A 23,691-nucleotide genomic window follows, 5' to 3' on the forward strand; every position below is an offset into this window, starting at 1 on the left:
TTAGCTTTCTTTGTAGCATATCTCCTAATTGCATTAAATTGCTTCCTTCTCCCCCCCTTTCTCATCTTCCCTTTTCCTTTATTCCTCAACTCTATTTGACTTTCATTTCTAGGGTCCTTTCCCTCTACTAATGAATAACATAATTTTTCCAACATTGCCCATCCGAGAGCTTTTGTTAAATCCTCCTTTAATAATCCTTCAATTTCCCCTAAACTATTTATTATTTCTCTTCCCTCCCTACTTTGTTTTCCCCGTTTACATATTTTCTCCACTAAATCCACTTCTGGATGTCCTTTTAGTGGGAAAATCCTCTCTCTTGGGGGCGGAATTTCTAATATATTTACTCTAATGTCCTCTACCTCAGTCACTTCCTCCCTATCTCCTGTTACCACTAACTTCTTCTTTGCTAATTCTCGTCTTTTATCTGATATTTGTTTATTCGTTTTGGTCCTCATCTCGCTCTCAATACATTTATTTATATTCCTTTTCCCAATATATTTCCTTTCCAACTGTATAAGCTGCGCAACCTCATCTTTGGTCCATATACGAGATCTAGTCGATCCCTCTTTGATCTTACTTTTAGCAGCCATATCTTCTTTTCTTTGCTCATTCCTCACAGCAGGGTGTCTATGTCTACAGTGTTGGCTCAATCCAGATCTAGTATGAAAACCAAGCCCACAGACCGAGCACGTATGGCTCTTCATTGGGGTATCCGCCTTCTTGGGTATGCACTTGGGGTAGTGGCAAGCTATATTATGATATTGAGAAGATTTTCCACATTTACTACATACAACTCGTATGGCTTTACTTTTATGAACCACATTAATGTGTTTGGCCCATTTACCAAATGTTGGTAATATCTGGGGACATATTGGACAATTAAAACTATCAACGGGATACTCTAAATAAAAAACCCCATCCTTCCACGAACTACTTTCTAATATATTTATATTACTACCAGTACTGTTAAGATCCTTATTACGATCCCTATTAAAATCAGTACTTGGTCTAAAACTATTTAATAAACTAGACCCATTAACTAAATGAGCATTAAGATATCCCAATTCGCTAACATATGGATCATCAAATGTACTTAAATACTTAAAATCTGGATTAAAACTTTCCATAGTTAAATCATTAAAAGTGTCCCTTGTAAAAACCATCGGTAAGATAGATAAAATCTCCTCACCATGATCATCACAAACAGTCTCCTCTACCTCCTCTCCATGCTCCACTGGGAGGACTTGATTCTCACTCTCATGCTCATGAGACTTCATTATAGTCCACACCATTTTATCCATTGGTCCAGCGACCCTAATCACACCCCTAATATATTTAACACTGTCAGCCGGGGCATCAAAGCCAACAGCGGGGGCGTTATTAACCCGGTCCAGCGCCAATCCGGTATAAAAATATAAATTACTTTTTTCCATAGCTAAAAGATTTACCCTTCTCAGGGGGAAACTAACCCTTTCCAGGGGGAAACTAACCCGTACCTGGGGGAAACTTACCCTTTCCAGGGGGAAACTAACCCGTGCCTGGGGGAGACTACCCTTACCAGGGGGAATCTAACCCTTACCAGGGGGAGTCAACCCGTACCTGGGGGAGGCTACCCTTACCAGGGGGGCATCCATGTGGCACCATATGGGGCTGCCCAACCCCGTCCCACACCCCACTGAATGTGGGATGTGGGTTCGTCCTCCGCAATCCGCCTGGCTATCCAAGCCAGTTACCGACTCTCACCACGAGGAGGTAGCGGTTGGACTTGCAATCCAGAGGCTTTCCTCAAAGAGGGGTCCCAAACAGCATAATGTCGAGCTCTAACGGGCGTGTGAGAAAAGGCTCAGATCTTGGTAGGGGTTGCCCCTATTGACCGGGCTCACGCCCACCCCCACCTCACCGATAACCCATTCTCTCACTACCCTCAGGCAATGTTTCCGTCCAAGCCCGACAGCTGAGAGGGTCCAGAGACGCATGGAGAGCCATTAAGAGAGCCAATACGCTAAGCCTCCCTGTTCCTTGTCCCCTAACTGCCCCCTCCTAAGACCCTCCCACCCTAACTGCCCCCCCAGGACCCTACCCCCTATCTGTACCCTGACTGCCCAAAACCTTATCCACACCCCCCCCAGAAAGCCCGCCCCCCGAACTCCCGACCCCCCCGTCTCTTGACTGTCCCCTCCAGAACCTCCCTGCCCCTTCTCCGACCCCCTGGCCCCCTTACCCTGCCGCTCATCCCAGCACGCTGGGCAGCAGGGGAGGAGGAGCGGGGGAGGAGCTCCAGACTGCCGGAGGCGATCTGCGAATGCAGGGAGGGAGGGAGGGAGGGAGTGATCTCTGCTGCAGGGGAAGCGGAGGAGGGGCTCTCTCTGGCTGTCGGAGCCCCATGTAAGTGGCACCATCCGGCCGGCTGCCCTGTTAGCCGCGCGTGCTCTGCATGGGGGGTGGAAGTCCGGACATTTACAAATTCCCCCTGGACGCTACTTTTAGCTCAAAAAGCCGGACATGTCCGGGGGAATCTGGATGAATGGTAACCCTATTTTTTTCCCTTCTAATATTGTGGTCATAAACATATAATATCAGCTGATCTAAGTATTTTGTGCAAGAGAATTAAAATTCAGGACACCAACAAACTCATAGTCTTCTGCTGGGACCACATAATACTAAGGCCATATAAGTATATGTAGATCGAAACCAGCCTCTAGTGATATTTTTAAACAATTAAATCCTATACAGCCAATCTGATTGACTATTGTTACTCTGTGTGTAAAATATTTTTTAAAAATCTGGTCCTAAGTCAATTTTGAAAATGGGATTTAGGCTACTAAGTCAGTTGGGCACTTCAAAAAATTGTACCCCATATTATTTCTGAGATGCTCGTGTCTTTATGTTTGCAGTTAATAGTTTTACTATAAAATATTAGGTTGATTTACCTAAACATCAAAAATATTGCATACATCTTTTAAAAAACTGCATAGCAGATAAAACTAGATAAATGTAAGCATTCGGTGGGGTTTGAATAACAGTTACTGAAAATCTCATGCTACACTTTTGCACTTTTTTATGTTATGTTATTATATTTGTTTAATTTCTGTGTGGATTCTTCCTTCTATAGGTCTTAAACTTGCATGTTCTTGATGATGACATTCCTGAGCTTAATGAATATTTCCGTGTAACATTAGTGTCTGCAGTTTCTGGAGATGGAAAATTAGGTTCAACTCCAACCAGTGGAGCAAGTATAGATCCAGAGCAGGAAACTACAGATATCAGCATCAAAGCCAGTGACCATCCATATGGTAACAGTGATGGAAATCGCATTTTTGTTTCAAATAGTTTTGTTGGCTTTAATCTCAGGAGATGAAGAAGTTGCTCAACCTTGACAGCTGAGGACGCAGTACGCCTTTGTCAAGTTTGTCACTTACCAAAACAATAATTCATTATTTAGGTACCCAAACTGAATATTTTTAAACAATGGGCCATGTTTAGCCCCATGAAACATGTGACCTTTCAGATACCCTAGGCAGGCAACTGAGGATTCCTTTGAATGGGCAAATCTGAGCCAGTATCGTTTTTTTCCTGAGTAAAACTACATCAGCCAGTATAGGGGATGTTTTGGGAAAGAAGGGGATGTGGCCAGAGCACACTGTACTCCTGTGAGCCTCACTGGCTTAAGGGCCCCTATAGAGACAGTAGAAGCTGATCCAAATTAGAGTAGCACTTGAACTATTTTGACTAGCATCGAGGCCAGTTCAGCTCCCTGCGACCCTGGAGTTGGAAAGAAAGAAGATGGATTAGTCACTTTTGCCTCACCCCCTCTGAACTCCTGCACAGCTGAGAATTTAGCCTGATGCTTTTACATATAAAATTGTAAAGTTGTATTCAGCAGACGAAGTTAGCAGTGCCAAAAAGAATAGTGACTATTAAGCCAGTGGATTGATGACCTTGCTCAGAAATGTCCACATTTGTAGGGTATCTTAAAGGACTGAGTAATTATTTTGCTAGTACATAAATAAAACCATGTAGCAGTTTTTTTGTTGAGAATGCGTGAGCAAGCAAGCTGTTTCTGAAAAAAAAAATTGTCAATCAAATCAAATCATTGAACTTGTAATATGCAGTGCTCCTCCTGGGAGGAGCCGAGTGCATTCTGTTCCCATTGAGGCGCAGGTACTTTGTTAAGATTCCCTTGCGTATATTGCTTATCCATGTCAATGGGAGATGAGGGTACACAGCACTTCCTGGGAGATGCTTAAAACTGCATGATTGGCGCCCATTTTGTTTGTATTCAGATGTTTAATTTCAGACGCTGCATAATAATGTTAAACATCGTGAAACACATTACATTATAGAAGGATTTTTCCTAGTACAGGTAAAAATGTAAATTGTTGTTTCTTGCATCTCTCAGGCTTGCTGCAGTTCTCTACGGGGTTGCCTCCTGGGCCCAGTGATAAAATGGTTCTCCCAGCAACCACGGTGCCCCATATTACGGTTAAGGAGGAAATTGGACATATTAGGTTACTAGTAGTTCGTGCACAGGGCCTTCTTGCAACAGTTATGGTGGAATACAAAACAGTGTCACTGACAGCATTCAGTCCTGGAGACTATCAGGTATGTGGAACAGACTGAAATACATGACTGATGCTTATTTGCGAATTCAGTTAGACTTGGGTGTCTCAGGTACTAGAGCTTTCTTTCCATCTGTGCTTTTTTTTAAATGTTTAGAGAGTCTTACTAAACAAACCACTTCACAGTTCTCCCATTGATCATACCATGAGCAAGGTGAATGTTCCAGTTAGAATGTGTTTTGTACAAAAACAGCAACAAATATTCCGGTGTCGTCATGTTCATGTGGTCATTAGTTTGTTTCTGTATATGGAGCTTAGATTTTCCTAGAACTTTTGCCAAAACCCTCTAATTTTATGACTTCCCTTGTCTTGGGTCAACGGGGTGTGTATTTCTCCATAGTGGGTGTTGGTTACTGTTGTAGAGAGGCTAATTACCTCCAGGATGCTCCCAGCTCCTGCTGCCCCTGGAGTGATAATTTGAGGTTAACACACATTTGAGTTACCCTAATGGAGCAGATTAAGGTTATATTTGATAATCATTGAGTGTCACTCGAAGGTGTGAATAATTAGAGATGCAGCCTACGAGGGTGTGCATGCTTACTTAGTGGAGGAATACAAACCCACTGATGCTCACATACAGGTTTGCTCTGCATTTACACTAGAGCTGTCTTTCTATAGCCTGGTAGTTAGAGTATTCACCTAGAAGGTGGGAAACCCAAGTTCATGTCCCTGATCCAATGATTGTTTAATTATTTATAAAAAGGAGAGAGACCCATACAATAATATCCGAGCGCCCAGTGGCTACGGCACTCTCCTGAAATGTGGGAAACCTAAGTTCAAATCCATTCCCCACAACAGCGGGCAGGGTGGAATTGAACCCAGATTTTCCACCTCTCATCTGTGTGCCCTAACCAGTCAATTAAAAGTTATAAGGAAGGCAGTACCATTACCTATTTCTCTTCCTTGAGCTGTTTTGTGAATCTAGTCTTCCTTTGCTTTTGTTAAAATTCTCAAAATGTAAATGAAAAATTGAATCATGTTGAAACAAAAGTTTTCATTTTGACACTTCTGAAACATTTCAATTTTTGGTTCGGTTGAAAAATTTGGTGTACTTGACACAAATTTGCAGATAGTTTCAGGTCAGCTGAAACTGCATTTTGCCCAACTTTCATTTACACAGGTAAGCATGCCCATGTTGAAACCCAATTTATGTGAATATGTCTGGATTGACTTGACTAAGTTGAACACACACAGAAGTGCACTTAGGTGCTCACAACTATGAATTTGAGTCTAACTCTTTCTTGTAATGAAGGTGCAAGAGAATTCTGTGCTACTTTAAGATGCAGACAGAAAGGAAAAAAATAATTGGTTGTATAAATAGCAAATTTTTCCAGTAGCAGAATGGAAGTCTTTTTTGCTGCAGTGAGTTCGTACTGATACAATGAATAGACTTGAACAAAAGCATAAAGAACCTTTTATTTTTCAGAGTATTGCAGGCACCTTGGAATTTCAGCCAGGAGAAAGATACAAGTATATTACTGTTAACATCACAGATAATCCTGTCCCTGAACTGGAAAAAGCTTTTCAGGTTGAGCTACTGAACCCAGAGGGAGGAGGTAAGACTCACACATCAACTCTTTGCCTACATATGCACAACCTATTTTAGGCACTGAGGGCTTAGAATACTTAAATCCTGCTCAGAAGGTTTATCTTCCATGGTTGGAAATTTTTTCAAAAAGAGAGACTTAGGTTTAATTTTTTTTTAGAAAAATCTTCAGTTAATTCATTAATAATTGCGGAAAACAGCCATGCCTCAGAGAAACTTGAACTGGTTGAATGCTGTTAAGCAACTGGATTATTGCCATGCATTAGGTCATCTAAATAAGTGCTTTTTATTTTCTTTTAGTATAGCTTTTTTTGCTTGATAATGAGAATTAGAATGATGATAAACATATTAACAGGTACCTGAAAAATCATCTATCTCAGTTTAACAGTTTAAAAATATATTTAAAATAATAATTAACATTAATCAAACAGAGCCAGATTATTCCCTTCTGACACTTAATTGAAGTTAAAGAAATTACACAAGAGATTAATTTGGCCCATAGTTTATTCAAATTGGTTATAGTAGTAAAAGGCTACATGGTTGGCTTAAGGGGCTATGTTGCTGTAGCCACTTGATGGACAGTTGTTTGATAAGCTGAAGGATCTGTGAGAAGCTCAGGGAAATTTATACTAGAAGGTGCTTGCCCCAATCAGCTCCAAGTTCCTGTACTTCCTCCACCTGACACACCCAGACCACACACAGACCTCCATTTCTTACACATCTTTGCTTTCTGCAGATGGTGCTTGTGGCACTGGTATAGAAAATACTGACTTCTCACAACAAAATAAAAAACTTCAGTCAAAACCCAAAAATGTTTGTTCGAAATGCTGCTGCAGTGCTTTATGGGAGTTGTAGTTCGGATACCTTTATGCTCCCATTTTGTTCTATGAAGAAAGCTCCCTGTATGAACCTACATCTCCCATGATGCACCATGAAAAAATTTGTGTAGTTGACAACCAAACTTTTTTTTTATCTAAAAACAGTTTTGACAAAAGATTTGCAGCTAACCTTAGTTTAAAGCTCCAATAGACAGATACCTTCTAGTACACACCTTCTTGTTCCCCCTCCAATATCTCTGAGTGCATACACCCAAAGTTACTACCATCCAATAAACTGTATGGATTCTGAAGAATGTCCTGGACATTTCCTTAACTTTCTGAGGAAAGTCTCTCACTTCTGTCCCTTTGTTAACAGCACAAAAAATATAAATATATTCTCTGAGGAAAAGTAGCAACTAGTCAGTCATGTCCTCATTAATTCTATTAATTTTTAATTCTACTTCTCAGCTCCCAGTTACAAACCTACCCACAGTTTGTGATCTCCTTTTTGTTTACAGCTTGAAGTCCTATCTTACAACTTCCTTCATGCTATACCACCTAAAATACTGGGCACCATTGCACGGTAGCTCTTCTTATCAATCATCAAACCCCTAATGGCTAATTGTCAAAATTGATTTCCTCATAATTACCTTCAATGTGATAATTTTAAATAAATAAAATGAATGTGCTGTGTATGCTGTTTCTGGCTTTGATCAGAGAACACGTATGCTTTCAAAGTCAAATTGGATGCTTTGCAGGAATATTCCCCTATTTTTTCCTTTTGTCTAAAAATGTTTAAAGTGCTTTCTGTCTTCTCTGTGTTATAAATGTATATATGTGTATTGTGTGTCCTCTTGAAGTTGCTGAACTCTTTAGAAATGATGGCAGTGGTAGTGGTGACGGGGACTTGGAGTTCTTCCTTCCTGCTGTCCATCAACATGGTAAGCATCATGGTCTATCCTTTGTTTCTTAATTGATTACTGAAATTTCTCACCCTAGTACTCACTCATTTGGATTGGTTATAACTGAATTCTCTCTCTCTCTCTCTCTCTCTCTCTCTCTGCATTTCAACATAAGCTGAGTTTCAATGACAATCATCATAATTATTTATTCTGTAGGAAGTAGGAGCTTCTGTATAGTTAAGGTTGCATCCAAATTCCTTGTAAACCCCTTTGTTTTGTTCCTTTATAAATTTGACTTGGAAAATTGGTTTGGCTGAATATTGCTGCATTTGCTCTACAAGCAAAACATGCAGAAAATCCGTTAAGTTGCAGGCAATTAAAAAAATACCCTGCTTTGATATTTTGACTCATGCCTGACATAACTTGTGTTCAAACTTTACAAAAAAGAATTAATTTGAACCACAAAATGAAGCCAAACCTGAAAAATGATGTCTGTTTGTTTGAAGATTGAAAAAGTTTTGACTGCTTTTCCCCGCTATTTTTCATGTGTATGCTTGTCTGTGTTGCCTGGTTCAGGCCAGAAGCAGAAGTGTAGAAATACAGTAAATAAGTAGGGTCTATTCTTGGAGAATTTCCAGCCTGCCTAGAAGCAAAAATAGCCTGTTTGTGTGAGACTTCCAATCCTGTTTTGCAGATCCAAGAAGTTTAGAGAAGCATCCAAACTATGCTAAACTTATCCAAGCCAAAAAGTGCAAACCACTTTATTCATCTCTGGTTTTGAATTTCCTCAAATACAGATATTGTGATGGGTTGGATCACAGAAACCCCCCTGGTAGCTGCCACCCGATGTGCAAAGACTACCTCTGCTCCTGTTTTCCCTGCCAGCTCAGGACTCCAGCACCTTGTCTTGCTAAGCCAGACACTCTCGTCTGCTCCAACAAAGACCCAGGGTCTGAATTACTTGCCCCAAAGCTGCAGGTTTACCTGAAAACAGTTCACAGAAGTGTGCTTGTCTTTAACACTTAGGTGCCCAACTCCCAATGGGGTCTAAACCCAAATAAATCCGTTTTACCCTGTATAAAGCTTATACAGGATAAACTCATAAATTGTTCGCCCTCTATAACACTGATAGAGAGATATGCACAGTTGTTTGCTCCCCCAGGTATTAATACATACTCTGAGTTAATTAATAAGTAAAAAGTGGTTTTATTAAGTATAGAAAGTAGGATTTAAGTGGTTCCAAGTAGTAACAGACAGAACAAAGTTAAGTCACCAAGCAAAATAAAATAAAATGCGCAAATCTATGTTTAATCAAACTAAATACAGATAAGATCCTCACCAGTTCCAGAATGCTCCCTTTGACAGGCTAATCTCCTTTTAGCCTGGGTCCAGCAATCACTCACCCCCCGTAGTTACTGTCCTTTGTTCCAGTTTCCTTCAAGTATCCTGGGGGCGGGGGGGGTGGAGAGGCTCCTTCTTTAGCCAGCTGAAGACCAAATGGAGAGGTCTCCCAGGGGTTTAAATAGACTTTCTTTTGTGAGTGGAGACCCCCTCCTTACCCTGTGTAGAATCCAGTCACAAAATGGAGATTTGGAATCACATGGGCAAGACACATGCCCATGCATGACTCAGGACTTGCAGGTAGTAGCCATTACCCACATGCTACCTTGAACGTCCTCAGGTAGACTTCTTATGTGGATTGGAGGCTTCCAAGCTCTTTTGTCTGTTAAGTGCTTCCTGATTGAGCACCTAATTTGCACATTCCTTTCCCAAGAAGTGACCAAATGTTCTAACTAAGGCTACTTAGAAATCAAGCAATTATACAGCCAATGTTCATAACTTTGAACACACAAATGGTGCCTGCATACAACTAGGATGAACATAACCAGTAGATTATCAGCTTTGTAATGATACCTTACAAGAGACCTTTTGCATGAAGCATATTCCAGTTACATTATATTCACTTATTATCATGTTTTTATAAAACCATATAGACTGCACAACGTCACAGATATATTCAAATAAGTGTGTGTGTGTGTATACACATACTTAATGGGGCTCCCTTCCTTGCTTCTGAAACGGTTTCTCAGATGACCTAACTACTGGCTTTGTACAGTATCACAGGTCTCTTTCTTCCCCCCTTCTCTCCTAAATCCCTCTGTGATAACACCTTCCCTTTCACTCTTTGCTACTTGCACTGTGTGTTTTCATTAACTGTGCTTCAGAACTCTGGCCCCTCAGTTCTCAGTCACACTACATTTTCTCCGTACTTTTCTGTCACTTTCTCCCTCAGGCTAAGTGGAATGGGTGGCCAGCCCTGCAGTATTGAAACTAGAGATCATAATTCCATATTGATTTTTTTTAACAGCACTTTTTAAACATTCCTATTCAAGCCAATAAAGGAATGATTTTTTTAAAAATGCAACCATCATTATGTATACAATTGCATGTTTAACTTGCACATGCAACTGTCATAGTTGGGTATGCACATTAGGTCATTAGTGTACACATATGGTCAGTTAGATGTAAAAATGGCCATTTGCATGTTTAGATATGAGTTCTGTGCATAATGGTCATAACGGTGCGTGCAAGGTTGCTGTGTGATGTTATACAAACAGTTTTGTAACTGGGTCCTAATAGTCTCCAGTAATTTTAGAACTAGAATACTTTCTTTGTAAAATTTGTCTTCCAAGAAATAGCAAGAATATTTTTGAGTATGCACACAAAAACACCATAAAAGATTTTCAAAGATGACTAGGTGATTTAGACACAACTCCATTAATTTTTACTGAGAGTTTTGTCTAAATCTCCTAATTGACTGAAAAATCTCATTCTTTGCCTTTATAATGTAATTGAAAAAATAAGACCCTGACTAAAACAAATGCATTATCACATCCAGAGTTAATTGCATTGAATTTTGTAGTGCATTTCCAGTAATCTCAATTTGTTAATGGAAGGAGTAGAGTTATAAAACTGAGCAAACTCTTCTGTGCGCATAAACTGCTTAGATACAGAGTTTACCTCCAATTAGTAAGCCTTCATGCAGAAAATATTCTGTTCATCGTTCCCATAGTAAACTTCTTCTTTTAGGTTTTGCTTTGGTGTAACTGAAGATACTGAAAAACTAATTCAGCTTTCTTGGAATTTGTACCTACAGCCAGCCTGGGAATAGCATCCCACGTCATAGTGACCATCGATGCCTCTGATGATGCTCATGGTGTGTTTGAGTTCAGTGCTGAGTCGCTCTTGGTCAATGGGACAGAACCTGAAGATGGAGACAGTGTAATTGTGCTTCAGGTCACTAAACTTTGCTTTTCATCTGTTTGCTTCTATTATTTCTTTCATTAGGGTTTCTGTGATCCTTTATCACAGGGTTATAGACTTGTGATTGTAACTTGAACAAACTGTACATCCTTTTCACAATGCTTAGTTAATAATTACTGTCTCCAATTTATAAGGTCAAATTTATAATCCAACAAGTGTAATGTAATATAATAATCCAAGTGTAATGTAATAATATGATATCAGTTAACAGATATTTTTAAAATAATATTTCATCGTCCACTCAAATATTAGGTAGACTAGAACCTCAGAGTTACAAATACCTTGGGAACGGAGGTTGTTCGTGACTCCGAAATGTTCATAACTCTGAACAAAACATTATGGTTGTTCTTCCAAAAGTTTACAACTGACCATTGACTTAATACAGCTTTGAAACTTTACTATGCAGAAGAAAAATGCTACTTTTAACCACCTTAATTTAAATGAAACAAGCACAGAAACAGTTTACTTACCTTGTCAATTTTTTTTAACTTTCCCTTTATTTTTTTAGTAGTTTATGTTTACCACTATACTGTACTATATTTGCTGTGTGTGTGTGTATGCTGATTGCATACTTCCGGTTCCAAATGAGGTGTGTGGTTGACCGGTCAGTTCGTAACTTTGGTGTCTGTATCTCTGAGGTTCTACTATATTAATCTCTTATTAAAGAAACAGAATTGTTGATGGTATAAATTATTTTCTTACATAAATATTAAAAGAGAGGGTGACAAATACAGAAGATGGGAATGCAGCCTAGCTGAGGCAGTAATGGTTATAGATTTGCAATTGCAATAGGTGTTCATATTTAACCCATCATGTCACAGTTTTGCAACTCTTTCAATAGACTGAGATTGGGATTTTGAGAAATATCCTTTTTCCTCCCCTTTATAGTACAAAAATATTTAATTTTTCATATTTTGCACTTTAGGTTGTCAGAAATCAGGGGGCTTTGTCCTGTGTCACTTTGCATTGGATCATAGTCTGTGATCCTACTGAAGATCTGATCTCTACCTATGGCAATATAACTTTTGATATAGGGCAAAGAAGAGCAAATATAACAGTGCAAGTTTCACCTGATGAGTATCCTGAACTGGATAAGATGTTTTCTGTTTTGATCATCAATGTTTCCAGTGGTCGTCTTGGAATTCGTACTAACGCTACATTAACTGTTCTAGCTAATGATGATCCATATGGAATTTTCATCTTTTCTGAGAAAAACAGACCAATCAAAGTTGAGGAAGAAACCAAAAACATCACCCTAACAATAGTACGATTAAATGGTCTCCTGGGTACAGTCATGGTAACATATAGAACCATGGATGATGATGAAAAGTCACCCTATCTGAAATCAAATGTTGGCAGAGCAACACAGGAAAGAGACTATATACCCATTTCTGGATTTGTGATCTTCAGAGCCAATACAAGTGAGGCTAGCATAACTCTTCCTATTTTAGATGATAAGGATCCAGAGAGATCAGAATCTGTGTTTGTGGAGCTACTCAATATTGCTTTGGTGGAAAGGGTGCAGGATAGACCAAGTAAGTGCTTTACACATTAATTGCGTGCATTTTAGAGACTTGGTAATTGCAGTAAAATTTAACTGATCAAATTATAGTTAGCTTTCCTACCTCAAAATGTATTAATTTAAGAGGTCTCTGTGTTACATATGGTGTTCTGGCCATGTATTACCTTAAAATATTCCTTTGTCAGGATGTTACTGAAAACAATATGATTGTATTTCTTGTCCCTTTTGTATTATTTTAACTGAGGCTTCTCTGGCCATGTAAATTACAAGGTTGACTGTGAGCATGAGGTTCTGTTGATCAATCTCATTATTCTTGAGAAGCATAGCATGGTGAAATGACCAATTCGAGATTATATTGCATGCTGACCTTATACTTTGCTATATCATGAACTTTTATGTGTTTCTTTTAAATACACAAAATGCATGCTGATCAGCCATTCAGTGATGTTTGGGAGACTATAGACTGATTTGCACTTCAGAGTTCCCAAGCTTGTCTAATTAATTCTCCTACCAATTCTTGATAAGCAGGAAAGCTTCAAATATCTCTCTGTGGGGAGAGTGAATGGTTATGAATATTTCATCATAAGAATCACAGAAATAATACTCTGATAGAGACTGTAGTGTGATTGCTACAGACCTGATAGAGAAATGAATGAATAACTAATGATTTGGCACTGTCCCACCTTTTTGAGAAATAGGCTGCTCATGTATATACCACTTCAGAGGCTGTGATAGAAAACTCCTGCAGTACGATATCAAGCTGTGCACTTCAGGAGTTGTTGTTATATTGTAATTTCAATAAACTGTCTATAAACTTTGAGTGAGGTTGTGAAGTGTACTCTCTGTGCAACTATAACTACTTTCAGTAAACTAGTTTTGTTGATGACTGGTGGCAACTGATAAGATACCATGAAACTCACCTAAGTCTCTGAGGTCTCCTGTAGGTATACAATAAAGATCCCAGACTCTCTCTTACCAAGTTCCTGTTGTATTTCAGTTGTGAATTCTCCTCGCCTTGGACCTAAGGGTGATACAGTAGCTCATATAATTATCAATGCCAATGATGATGCTTTTGGAACACTTCAGCTGTCCGCTCCAGCTGTGCAAGTTGCTGAAAACTATGTTGGACCGATCGTCAATGTGACCAGAACTGGGGGAATATTTGCAGATGTTTCTGTGAAGTTTAAAGCTGTGCCAATAACTGCAACAGCTGGTAAGAAAAGAGAATTGTAAAAATACACATACTGTGTCAAGGTTGCAATCCAATACATAGCATATACTCTCTAGCAAGGAAAATCAACAGGAGTAATGAGAAGTTCACTTGAGTAGTAAATGAGTAATAAAGAACATAGGCCCTGTGCTGTATGCCAGCAGAAAAAAATATAATTTTAGTTAATAGCAATTATTAAAGAAACTATTAAGGGATATATGGTTTATATGACTGTGAGTAATACACATCTGCTTTTTAAAAGGGGCATTGTCATTTTAGAGTCGAGCCAATTTAAATAAATGAGTTAAAAGCAGTTTCAGGATTAAGATCAGCTTCCCATTTGGGGCTTTTATAGATCCACATTTTACTATTTTAAAAAACTGGTACGTGTCTCCTGATGTTGTCTGAAAAATCCGAAGAGACAGTGGAAACTGTTTAACTTGGACCTTGATCCTGCAAACATTTAAGCACATGAATAATCGCATTAAACTAAGAAAACAAGATAAACAAAGTGAAACATCAGAGAAATATGTTCTCTTTACTCTCTTTCAGCTGTCATAAACTCTGATGTTACTTGTAACAGTAATAGGGAAAATAATTCCATGCAGATGTCTGATTTTTAAGTTGATTGTCATCTTTTATATAAACATTATAGTTATATTATTGCTAAGGACTTGTCTTCACTGCAGTCTTAGCTCAAAGGTATAACTCGAGTGTTGCTTGTAACCTGGGGTCCACACACACAAGTCTCTAGCTCAAGTTAAGTGGCGGTTTAAGCTTGAGCTAGCTGATCCGGAGGTGAGGGTGTGTGTGGGGGGACAGAGTGCTGCTGAAGCATAAGCTAATAATTCAGTGGGTAATGGGGATGCAGCAGCTCCAATTACAGCAACTCATCAGCTGCTAATCTAATCACTCTGCTAACCAATCACTCTGTATAGCTTGAATGGTGTTTTCACAGTGTGGTCACTCTTACTAGAGCGAGCAAATGGTTGCAATTTGTTAGCTAACTCCACTTGGAAAAAGGTGCTTCTTGTCACTAGTGCCACCTGGAACTCCAAGAGCAGTTGGCAATACAAACACAACCCCAAACTGGAAACCACTTTGATAGAATGGACGTATCCCATTCAACAATGGGATTGGACAACACCAGCCACTGTCTCCAAATGCTTCCCCCATTTACCAGTATAATCGCCATCTTGTCCAAGCTGAGCCTCAACCATTTCTCTGCTGTCCAAGCCACAGACTCCACCAGGCACTAGAAAAGCAAAGTTACTGCATTGTTTGGGTTTGCAGAAAAAGGAGTTTCATTGGGTGCTGTGTGCAATCAAGATAGGAATAACAGCATGTAGGAATTGTGTTTAAAACGTTTCCTGAGGTAACAACATAGTTTTTCTATGCACAGGTGAAGACTACAGTGTAGCCTCATCAGATGTTGTCTTACTAGAAGGGGAAACCAGTAAAGCTGTGCCAATTTATATCATTAATGATATCAACCCTGAGGTTGAAGAAACCTTTCATGTGCAGCTGCTGAATCAAACAACAGGAGGAGCCTTGCTTGGAGCATTGACTCAATCAGTCATTACCATTGAGGCCTCTGATGATCCATTTGGATCTTTTGGTAAATTGGACCCATTTGAATGTCTTTACTCTCTCTTCTTTAACAAATCTGTTTAGACATGTCGTGGATGTACTATATCTTCCAGGATGTGCCATGGTCTCCCTGTTAGCTGAGCCATCGCCGTGTATTACGGGAAATACACGCTGGCCAGGGAGCCCGGCCCTGAGGAGAGAATGGGTGCAGGAGGCACCCTAATTACAGCTCCCACGAGGCCCCATGAGGCTCAGTGGAACACTGTTTAATGTTGAACCAAGACAAAATGAAACGTTTCATTTCAATTAAAACGAGAATGTTTCGATATAACCTAATGGAATTTTTTTTTAAATTGCATGGAAAAACTTTGATATTTCTAGTTTTTATCCCGTTCGGGACAAAAACAAATGTTCAGAATTTCCAGCAGGTTAGAAATCTGCAAACCTGGGGTGGATTTAAACCAGTGACCTAGAAATGAAAACTCTGTGTGCCATCACTAACCCCTTAAACCATCCAGTCTCCTGCGTTACTAAATAGTAAACCAATATCATGTTTAAACAACTGGGAGTTGAAAAAAATCACATATATAGAGGAAGTTGCATATTACTATTTTCCATGGAATTTTTCCCCACCTACACACGCTATCTTTACAGTAGAATTGATTGAGAGAAACAGGGGGAAATTGTGTGGGAAAAAATTCAGAGTAATTTTCATTCTGCAGGTTTTGAAAAAGAACAAAGTTTGTGCTCATTTGAAATTTTTTATGAAAATTTGTTTTTAAATGTTTTGGTACAAAAATGTTCATTTTTTGGCATTTTGATTTTTCCTTGTGTTCTGCCTTTTTTCCTCTTTCCCTCTTTGTTTTTTATTTCCATTTTGTAACTGCAAAAGAGGAAAAGACAGAAAAATGGTGATCTAAAATAATGAAAAATGGCTATTTTTTTTTCAGTTTTGTTTCTTTTTAAAAAAAGGATATAGTAAAACCCCTAATTTTTGTGAAAAATCTCTGATTTTGGGGAAAAAAACATTTTTGAGAAAACATTTTAGTGTGAAATATTTAGATTAGATCTATCTGATTGCTGTTTCTGTTCTCTTGCTGGGAAAGGTGATCAGAAGTGGCTTTTAATGTCCCTGTCTTCCAGTTCTTAGTAAACATGTAGTGAAAGGTTCCTGATCATGTATGGGAGTTTACCCATCACTTACCTGAACCATATATAGACAAAGCTAGTAGATTTAGCACCTCCATTTCACAAACACCAATTATAATCTCATGTCAAATAAAATAAATTAAAAGTAGTTTAATTCTGCAAATGGTTTCAGCAAAATGAACAAACAATTTTAATGAGGAATTTTTGATTCCTTAAGCCTCAATGTTAGTGATGAGGATTTAAGTCTCTCTACCATGTACTTCAGTTTTTCAGGTCAATGAACTCACTGTTGAAGAGCCAGAGTTCAATTCGGTGATGGTAAACTTGCCAATAATCCGCAATGCTGGGACACTCGGCAATGTTACCATTCAGTGGGTTGCCACCATTAATGGACAGCCAGCTACTGGTGACTTGCGTGTTGTCTCAGGTAATGTTACCTTTGCCCCTGGGGAAGCCATTCAGACGCTGTTGTTAGAGATCCTGGCTGATGATGATCCGGAAATCCAAGAGGTGAGTTGAACATCTAGACCCTATCTGGAATGACACTGTCCAGAAATGTTTATTATCTCTGTTTTATATAGTGATGGGTTAGAAACTGAGAGATTTTATTCATAACAAAGGGAAATCAAGCTGAAAATACTGTTCTGGAAAATTATAAAACAATTTTCAGATACACTAATTAGTATTTATTCTTTGATCCTTGCTGCTGATATTCTTCTTCTATAAGATTCTCATTTATTCACAAATATATTGAATATCTAAGCAATGTAATCTTTTTCTTAGGTTTGGTTTACTAGTGATAGATACATTGAACCTGATTCACTATCTAGCTGAACATCGTAGAATTATATTGCAATATGTATGGGAAATAAAACTAAACACCTGGTTACAATATGGATTAATTGCAGTGGTTAAATCTCACCCATGGTAAGGCAAAACTGAAGTCAGTGGTGTTGCACCGGTTTACACAAGGGCTGAACATAGACCATTATATAATCTAGAGAGAAACAGTGCTATGGGGATGGGAGAGAAATTATTACAATATAATCAAACATGTTACTAAAGATTGTGCAGTGTAACTAAGAGGGGAAATGATTTCAAATTTAAGTGTGCACATTTTTTGAGTAATTTATGTTTTGTGTCCGACTTGGTATGAAGTTTTGAAAGAGTTTCCTATTTTGTTATAAGTTTTAGTTCTTCTGAACTATTCTGGACATGAGCCTAAGAAAATATAGTATTTCAGCATTTTTTTTAAATAAAGGAATGAAAATAATCCTGAGACCAAAAAGAATTTTCTATCTGGTTTGGTTTACACCAGCATCATGTTAAAATAAATGATTAAGCCAATTAAAACAAGCTCTCTTGACTCTGTGGCTATGTTTAGACTCTTTCAGAGTATCTTCCCTATTTTTAATTAGATAGAGAACCTTTTGCTCTACAAAATTGCCTATCATTTGTGTCATGCAACAGTGTGTATGATAAGGAATGTAATGAATAAGTTTTAGGGCTTTTTGTGCACATGAAACTTTTTGCATGCAAACAAATACATGCACATTTTTCATGCACTAAAATATTCATGACCAGTTGATGGGATTTCTACATGCATGTAAAATCTAACTGACCATGGGTGTTCAGACTACATTAAAAGGGGTGTTATAGTAGAGATTTCCACTAGTGTAGATCATGTTTTACAGGTAGTATGAATTTTGGTTATGGGCAGGGAGTATATCCCTGACAGTTGTACTTCTTAGCAGTAGTGGGGAGAAGAAATCTTCACTGTGTCTTACGCAGTGTCTGTCATGTGTTTCAGGGATTATAGCTCCTCATATCCCTTGATAATATACCTATGGCACACACCTTCTGTAGTTATAGCAATGCTATTTATGATACTATATAGTAATAACTCTACCTTTTACTTTTCACTTATTATGATGGAATGCTGGAATGACTATGGGGGGAAGCCAGCAGACTCCCAAAAATCAGATTCCCCAAACTTTAATGGGTAGATAGGAATATAGGAACATGACTTAAATTGATTCAGTGATAACTGAAGCTGTGCAACTCACTGCTCATCCAGAACACTTCTGTGTAAGTCTTTTAATCTGTATTGTTTTCTGTTTAACACGTAGTGCTTAAACAGCCCTTTAAATCCAAACATTTTAGAAACATGAAGGGCTATATTATGAACCCTTTGGTGTTATTGATGAACAGTTCCTTGCATGAGTAGTCCCACTGCAGTCAATGCGACTACTTATTACTGCTCACCAATGGGAGCCAATAGTTCAAACTTAGCTGGCCCTAAATGATTTATCTTGGTTTCACAACATAATGTTATTAAGGAAAGTCTAATTATATTTTTTAGGTTATCCGTGTGCAGTTAACCCAGGCCTCGAATGGAGGTGCTATTGGCTTAGATGGCATGGCAAATATTATAATACCTGCCAATGATAATCCTTATGGAACAGTCTATTTTCATCACACCTTGTACCGAATTCAGGAGCCACTGGAAAGAAGTTCATTTGTAAACATAACTGTCAAGAGAAGGTTTGTTTAATGTTTGTTTTTTATGTAAGCATTCATGGTCCTTCTCCTGTTTCTTTACCGAAATTACAACTTCATGGTTTTTTTCTCATTTTAAATTTTGTTCTGATTTCCTTCTTGTACCGTTTAACTTGTCATCTAATCAGAGTAGTCTTTGGCTCCTAAATTTATGCTCTTTTAGCTTAAACCAAGTATGTCTCTTTATCAGAAACATCTATAAAGAAGCATCTTTTTAAATTTGTCTTATTAATTCTTATAAACATTTAGGGCAAGAGCGTCCCCTGCTCCCAGGAGTCTAGATGGAGGATATAAGAGAGCAAGGCTCAATATGGCTGTGTAGAAGCTATCTATATCATGGCTCAAGCATGGGGGAGGGAGAGCAGGCATTACTTCTGTGATATGACCTCCTATGAATAACTGGAAGGAGACAGAGGACAGGGCAAGACAGGTCTGGCTTCTCTCCCTTGCCATTCAGCAGAGCTAGCAGGTTGCAAGGGGAGTAATCTGCATTGTTTCTGCTATGTATGATTAACCATAACACATTCTATAAATAATCAAATGTGCCTTCCACACAGGGCCACAGGTAAATTATTCTAGTAGTGGCTTCAGAGAGGATGGATTTTGAATGGTGTTTAGATTATTTGAAACCATTGAACAATTTTGAAAAGGCTGATAACTTGTGTTCAGGTCACTCTTCTTAATGTAGAGACCTACAGATATAAGAAAAACTGTCTTCACTTATTAACATGACTCTCTTATCTATCACCACATCTTTTAGTGAGGGAAGATTTGGTCAACTGCAGGTGTTCTACAGTACTTCTGAGGTTGATGTAGTAGCTCTTGCAATAGAGCAAGGCCAGGATATGCTGTCCTACTATGAATTTCCTGTGCAAGGAATTTCTAACCAGCTGTCAAGGACTAAAGTGAATGTCTCAACAGCAAGTGATCCATTACACACCTGTGCAATTCAGTGCCTAAAAGAACAAGCATGTTTAGCCTTTACATTCTCTAGTGCCTCTGGGTTTCCTTTGTGTTTTTGGCTGACATCATGGATCAGCCCAGTAACCAACAACTCAGGATTCTGGACCTACAAGAAAAATGTCACCAGTTTGTCCTCTCTTTTTGGTGCACAAGCCATTGCTGGCAGTGACTACGAATCAGTTACAAGTCAATGGGCCATAATGCTGGAAGGGGAACAGTTTGCAAATCTCACAGTTACCATACTTCCTGACAATTTGCCAGAGTTGGATGAGAAGTTTACTGTATCCCTTTTGAAGGTTGAACTGATGAACACCTCAGCCAGCTTAAAAAACCAGCCAATGATAGGAAAGCCAAATACCTCCACAGTTGTCATAATGATGAATGGAGATGCCTTTGGAGTGTTTGTGATCTACAGTGTAAGTCCCAATGCAACAGAGAAAGGTCTATATGTGGAAGTTGAAGAACGTCTTCATACCAATGTGCAGCTTATGATACACAGAACAGAAGGCAGCCTGGGACAGGTGACAGTGGAATGGAGTGTGATTGGTGGAACAGCTACCCAAAACTTGGATTTTGTAGGTGATGGTGAGATTCTGGTGTTTGCTGAAGGTGAGGCAAGGTTTACATTCATTTTTTCCCTTTCTAGATGGAGAAAGGTAGAGGGACATAGATAAGAAGATTTCTTGACTTTTAAACCGGGGTGTCAATTTACTGCTCGGCTATGTCTCCTGGAATACACTATGTTGTGTGATAGATGTATATTCTCAAGCATATTGTGATATTTAGCAGCTCATCAGCATGAGCCTCAAGATCCAATCTCCTGTAATAAAATATATATAAATGTAATAGTAAATTTTTTAAATATGACTGGGTCCTTCAGGGAATGTTGCACTGTAAAGGTCTGGTTCTCATCTCATTTACACAGAATAACTCCACTGAAGGGAGTAGTTGTACCAGTGTAAGTGAGATCAGGATGAGGCACAAAGTGTTTTTTTTTCATCCTTCAGTGAAAAAACTAATCTTTAAAAGGCCAAACTTTTAAGATGGCTGCCCCCGCTTCCGCAATTAGCTGTGTTCTTGAACTGAAGGCATCTTTTTTATTTTAAAAGATTTTATTAATTTCACAACAAACGAAGCATACCTAAGAATTTACAAGTGAGATAAATGAGTAACTGGCAGACATTGCTTATATGCAATTCAGCATGACACATACATCATTTTGAGAAATGATTGAGATAGTTAGTTAGTTTACAAGCAACTGAAGGGAGTGTAATATACACTTTTTTACTATGCTGTTTATGTTGATGAGTCATCAAAATCCAACTAATGACCAGCAACAGTAATTCTGACACTGAGATATAATTTTGTTGGTACTTTATAAAAAAGCTTCATACTAAACAGATTAAAAAAGAATTAAAAAGACAGTATAGTAAGAAATATGTATTTTGTAACCAAGTATGTTCATAACCCTAAAATGTACTTAGGTATTTCACATACATTGAACAATAGGATTGTATTGGAGATTTAAATGGTCCTTTGGGAACTGGTTGACTAGTACAGTTTGCTAGTTATATTGGTCTGATTGGGTAGCATGCAAGGTAGATACCAAGTCCAAGTGAAAGGGTTGTGGTATGAGTGGATTGTTGAATGCAAACCCTGAGTCAGTCTATTCAAATTCAATTCATACAAGTGTGTGTGTGTGTATATATATATATATATGTGTGTGTGTGTGTACACCCCTATATATACAGCATTTGGATTGTTATTTAAACTCTCAGACTTGGTAAGACTATTCAAATTCAGTTCATTAGAGAGAAAAGGATACACTGTTGTTTTCTTTTACAAGAACAGCTCTCCCCTTTTCCAAATAGAGTTAAAAAGCTGAAGTAAATGCTGAGTGATTAAAGTGTTCTGAGCCCTCAAAAGTTAATTATTTCCTGTTTGAAGGCTATTTGTTATAATTTACATGGTACGTTCAATAGCTGTTGCAGTGGTATAGATTTACATAATTTATATATTTTTAAGTATTTCCTAACAAAGAGGATGATTAAGCCCCTTTTGAAAGTGTAGAATCATAGGGTTAGAAGGGACTGCAAGGTCATCTAGTCAACCCCCTCTGCCAAGATACAGAATCTGTTGTGTCTAAACCATCCAAGACAGATGGCTATCCAGTATGTCATTTATTATGGCTTTGATTCCTATATTTTCTTCTATTTTTCCTTACAGGTGAAACTAAAAAGATGGTCACATTGACCATTTTAGATGATCCAGAGCCAGAGGATAATGAAAATATTATAATCAGCCTGACCTACACTGAAGGAGGAAGTCGTATTCTTCCTAGCTCAGACACTGTCACTGTGGTTATTCTGGCTAATGACAATGTGGCAGGAGTTATTAGCTTTCAGACAGCCTCAAGATCTGTTATTGGTCATGAAGGTGGGTTCCCCTTTATGTTGACCTCACTAGCTCCATTTTCGATCAACTTCCTTATTCATACTTTCTCTTAATGAGGACTTACATTGTTTGTCCATTTAATTGTGTTGGTAAAAGTAATCAGAGAACCATTGGGTATATGCGAACAAAGGACTATCTAGCTACCCTTCATGTGTTCTATTGTAGTTTAGATGTCTTTCAAATATAAGACTCAGAAAACCCATTGACTGGATAGAGAGAGATTGGGTTCAAAACATTCTATATAACTTCAGCAGTACTTCCCATTTGCTTTCTAAAGCTCACACCTTGTCACTCTAGTTTTAACACCTAGTAGCCCCTTTTTAACTTTTCCCCTTATAGTCATTTAGTGCCAAATTCTGCACCTAGATACAACTCCTTTTGACTTCATATTATATAGGTACCTATGCATATCTAGCAGTGGTCTTATGTATAACTTCATATAAAATAGAATAGAATCTGTTAATGATTCTCACCTGCTTTAAATATTCTGAAAGACACTACTAAAAAGATATGGGGACCTTGTTAAGGGTTAGCACATCTTTTCTCTTTTTTTCACTCCCTCATTGCCCTGCTAGTGGGTGAATTACCACTTGTGTTTTGATTGTAGTCACCAATTTGGGGTATATTAGTCCTTTCTTGTCATTGTCAGGCTTAAAATAGTGTCACGTGGACATTCAAGAAGAACTATAAGAGTTTGAATTGGACAAAATGTTTTTCTACTAGTGCCTTAAAGCGGCACATTGCATGTTTGGTCTAAAGGTTTGCTGTATTTTCAGATGATGATGATGATTGCCTTGGTTTGTCTTTTGCTTGAATCTAAAAGAGCTACTGCATCATATTCCTCTAAAATTTGATGAGCAGTCTGTCAAGACAAACTAAACAAAACAGACATTCATTTCCCAGAGAATGTGTATACTGTACTTTTTTGTTGAAAAAAAAAAATTCTCAATTGATCTTTGTAAACCAAATATGTTAATTGCTATACATGAAAGGACATCATAATTCTCTTTGAAAATTTTATGTAGGTGGTTTATG

The 23,691-nt window shown here is 38.3% G+C and overlaps 1 protein-coding gene across 1 annotated transcript in view; it reads left to right on the forward strand.

Moving 5' to 3' along the window:
* The window catches only part of ADGRV1 (adhesion G protein-coupled receptor V1), a 444,841-nt gene that overhangs the window by 74,775 nt on the left and 346,375 nt on the right, over positions 1-23,691 (forward strand). Inside the window, exons 24-35 of the mRNA XM_065406543.1 lie at positions 3,113-3,293; positions 4,400-4,602; positions 6,046-6,175; positions 7,844-7,924; positions 11,043-11,182; positions 12,135-12,744; positions 13,729-13,944; positions 15,344-15,559; positions 16,946-17,190; positions 19,043-19,224; positions 20,000-20,811; positions 22,429-22,638. Of these exons, the coding sequence (XP_065262615.1) occupies positions 3,113-3,293; positions 4,400-4,602; positions 6,046-6,175; positions 7,844-7,924; positions 11,043-11,182; positions 12,135-12,744; positions 13,729-13,944; positions 15,344-15,559; positions 16,946-17,190; positions 19,043-19,224; positions 20,000-20,811; positions 22,429-22,638 (3,226 nt within the window). The remainder of the gene's footprint in view (positions 1-3,112; positions 3,294-4,399; positions 4,603-6,045; positions 6,176-7,843; positions 7,925-11,042; positions 11,183-12,134; positions 12,745-13,728; positions 13,945-15,343; positions 15,560-16,945; positions 17,191-19,042; positions 19,225-19,999; positions 20,812-22,428; positions 22,639-23,691) is intronic.

This window comes from Emys orbicularis, chromosome 6 (genome assembly GCF_028017835.1).
Source record: "Emys orbicularis isolate rEmyOrb1 chromosome 6, rEmyOrb1.hap1, whole genome shotgun sequence".
NCBI lineage: Eukaryota > Metazoa > Chordata > Testudines > Emydidae > Emys > Emys orbicularis.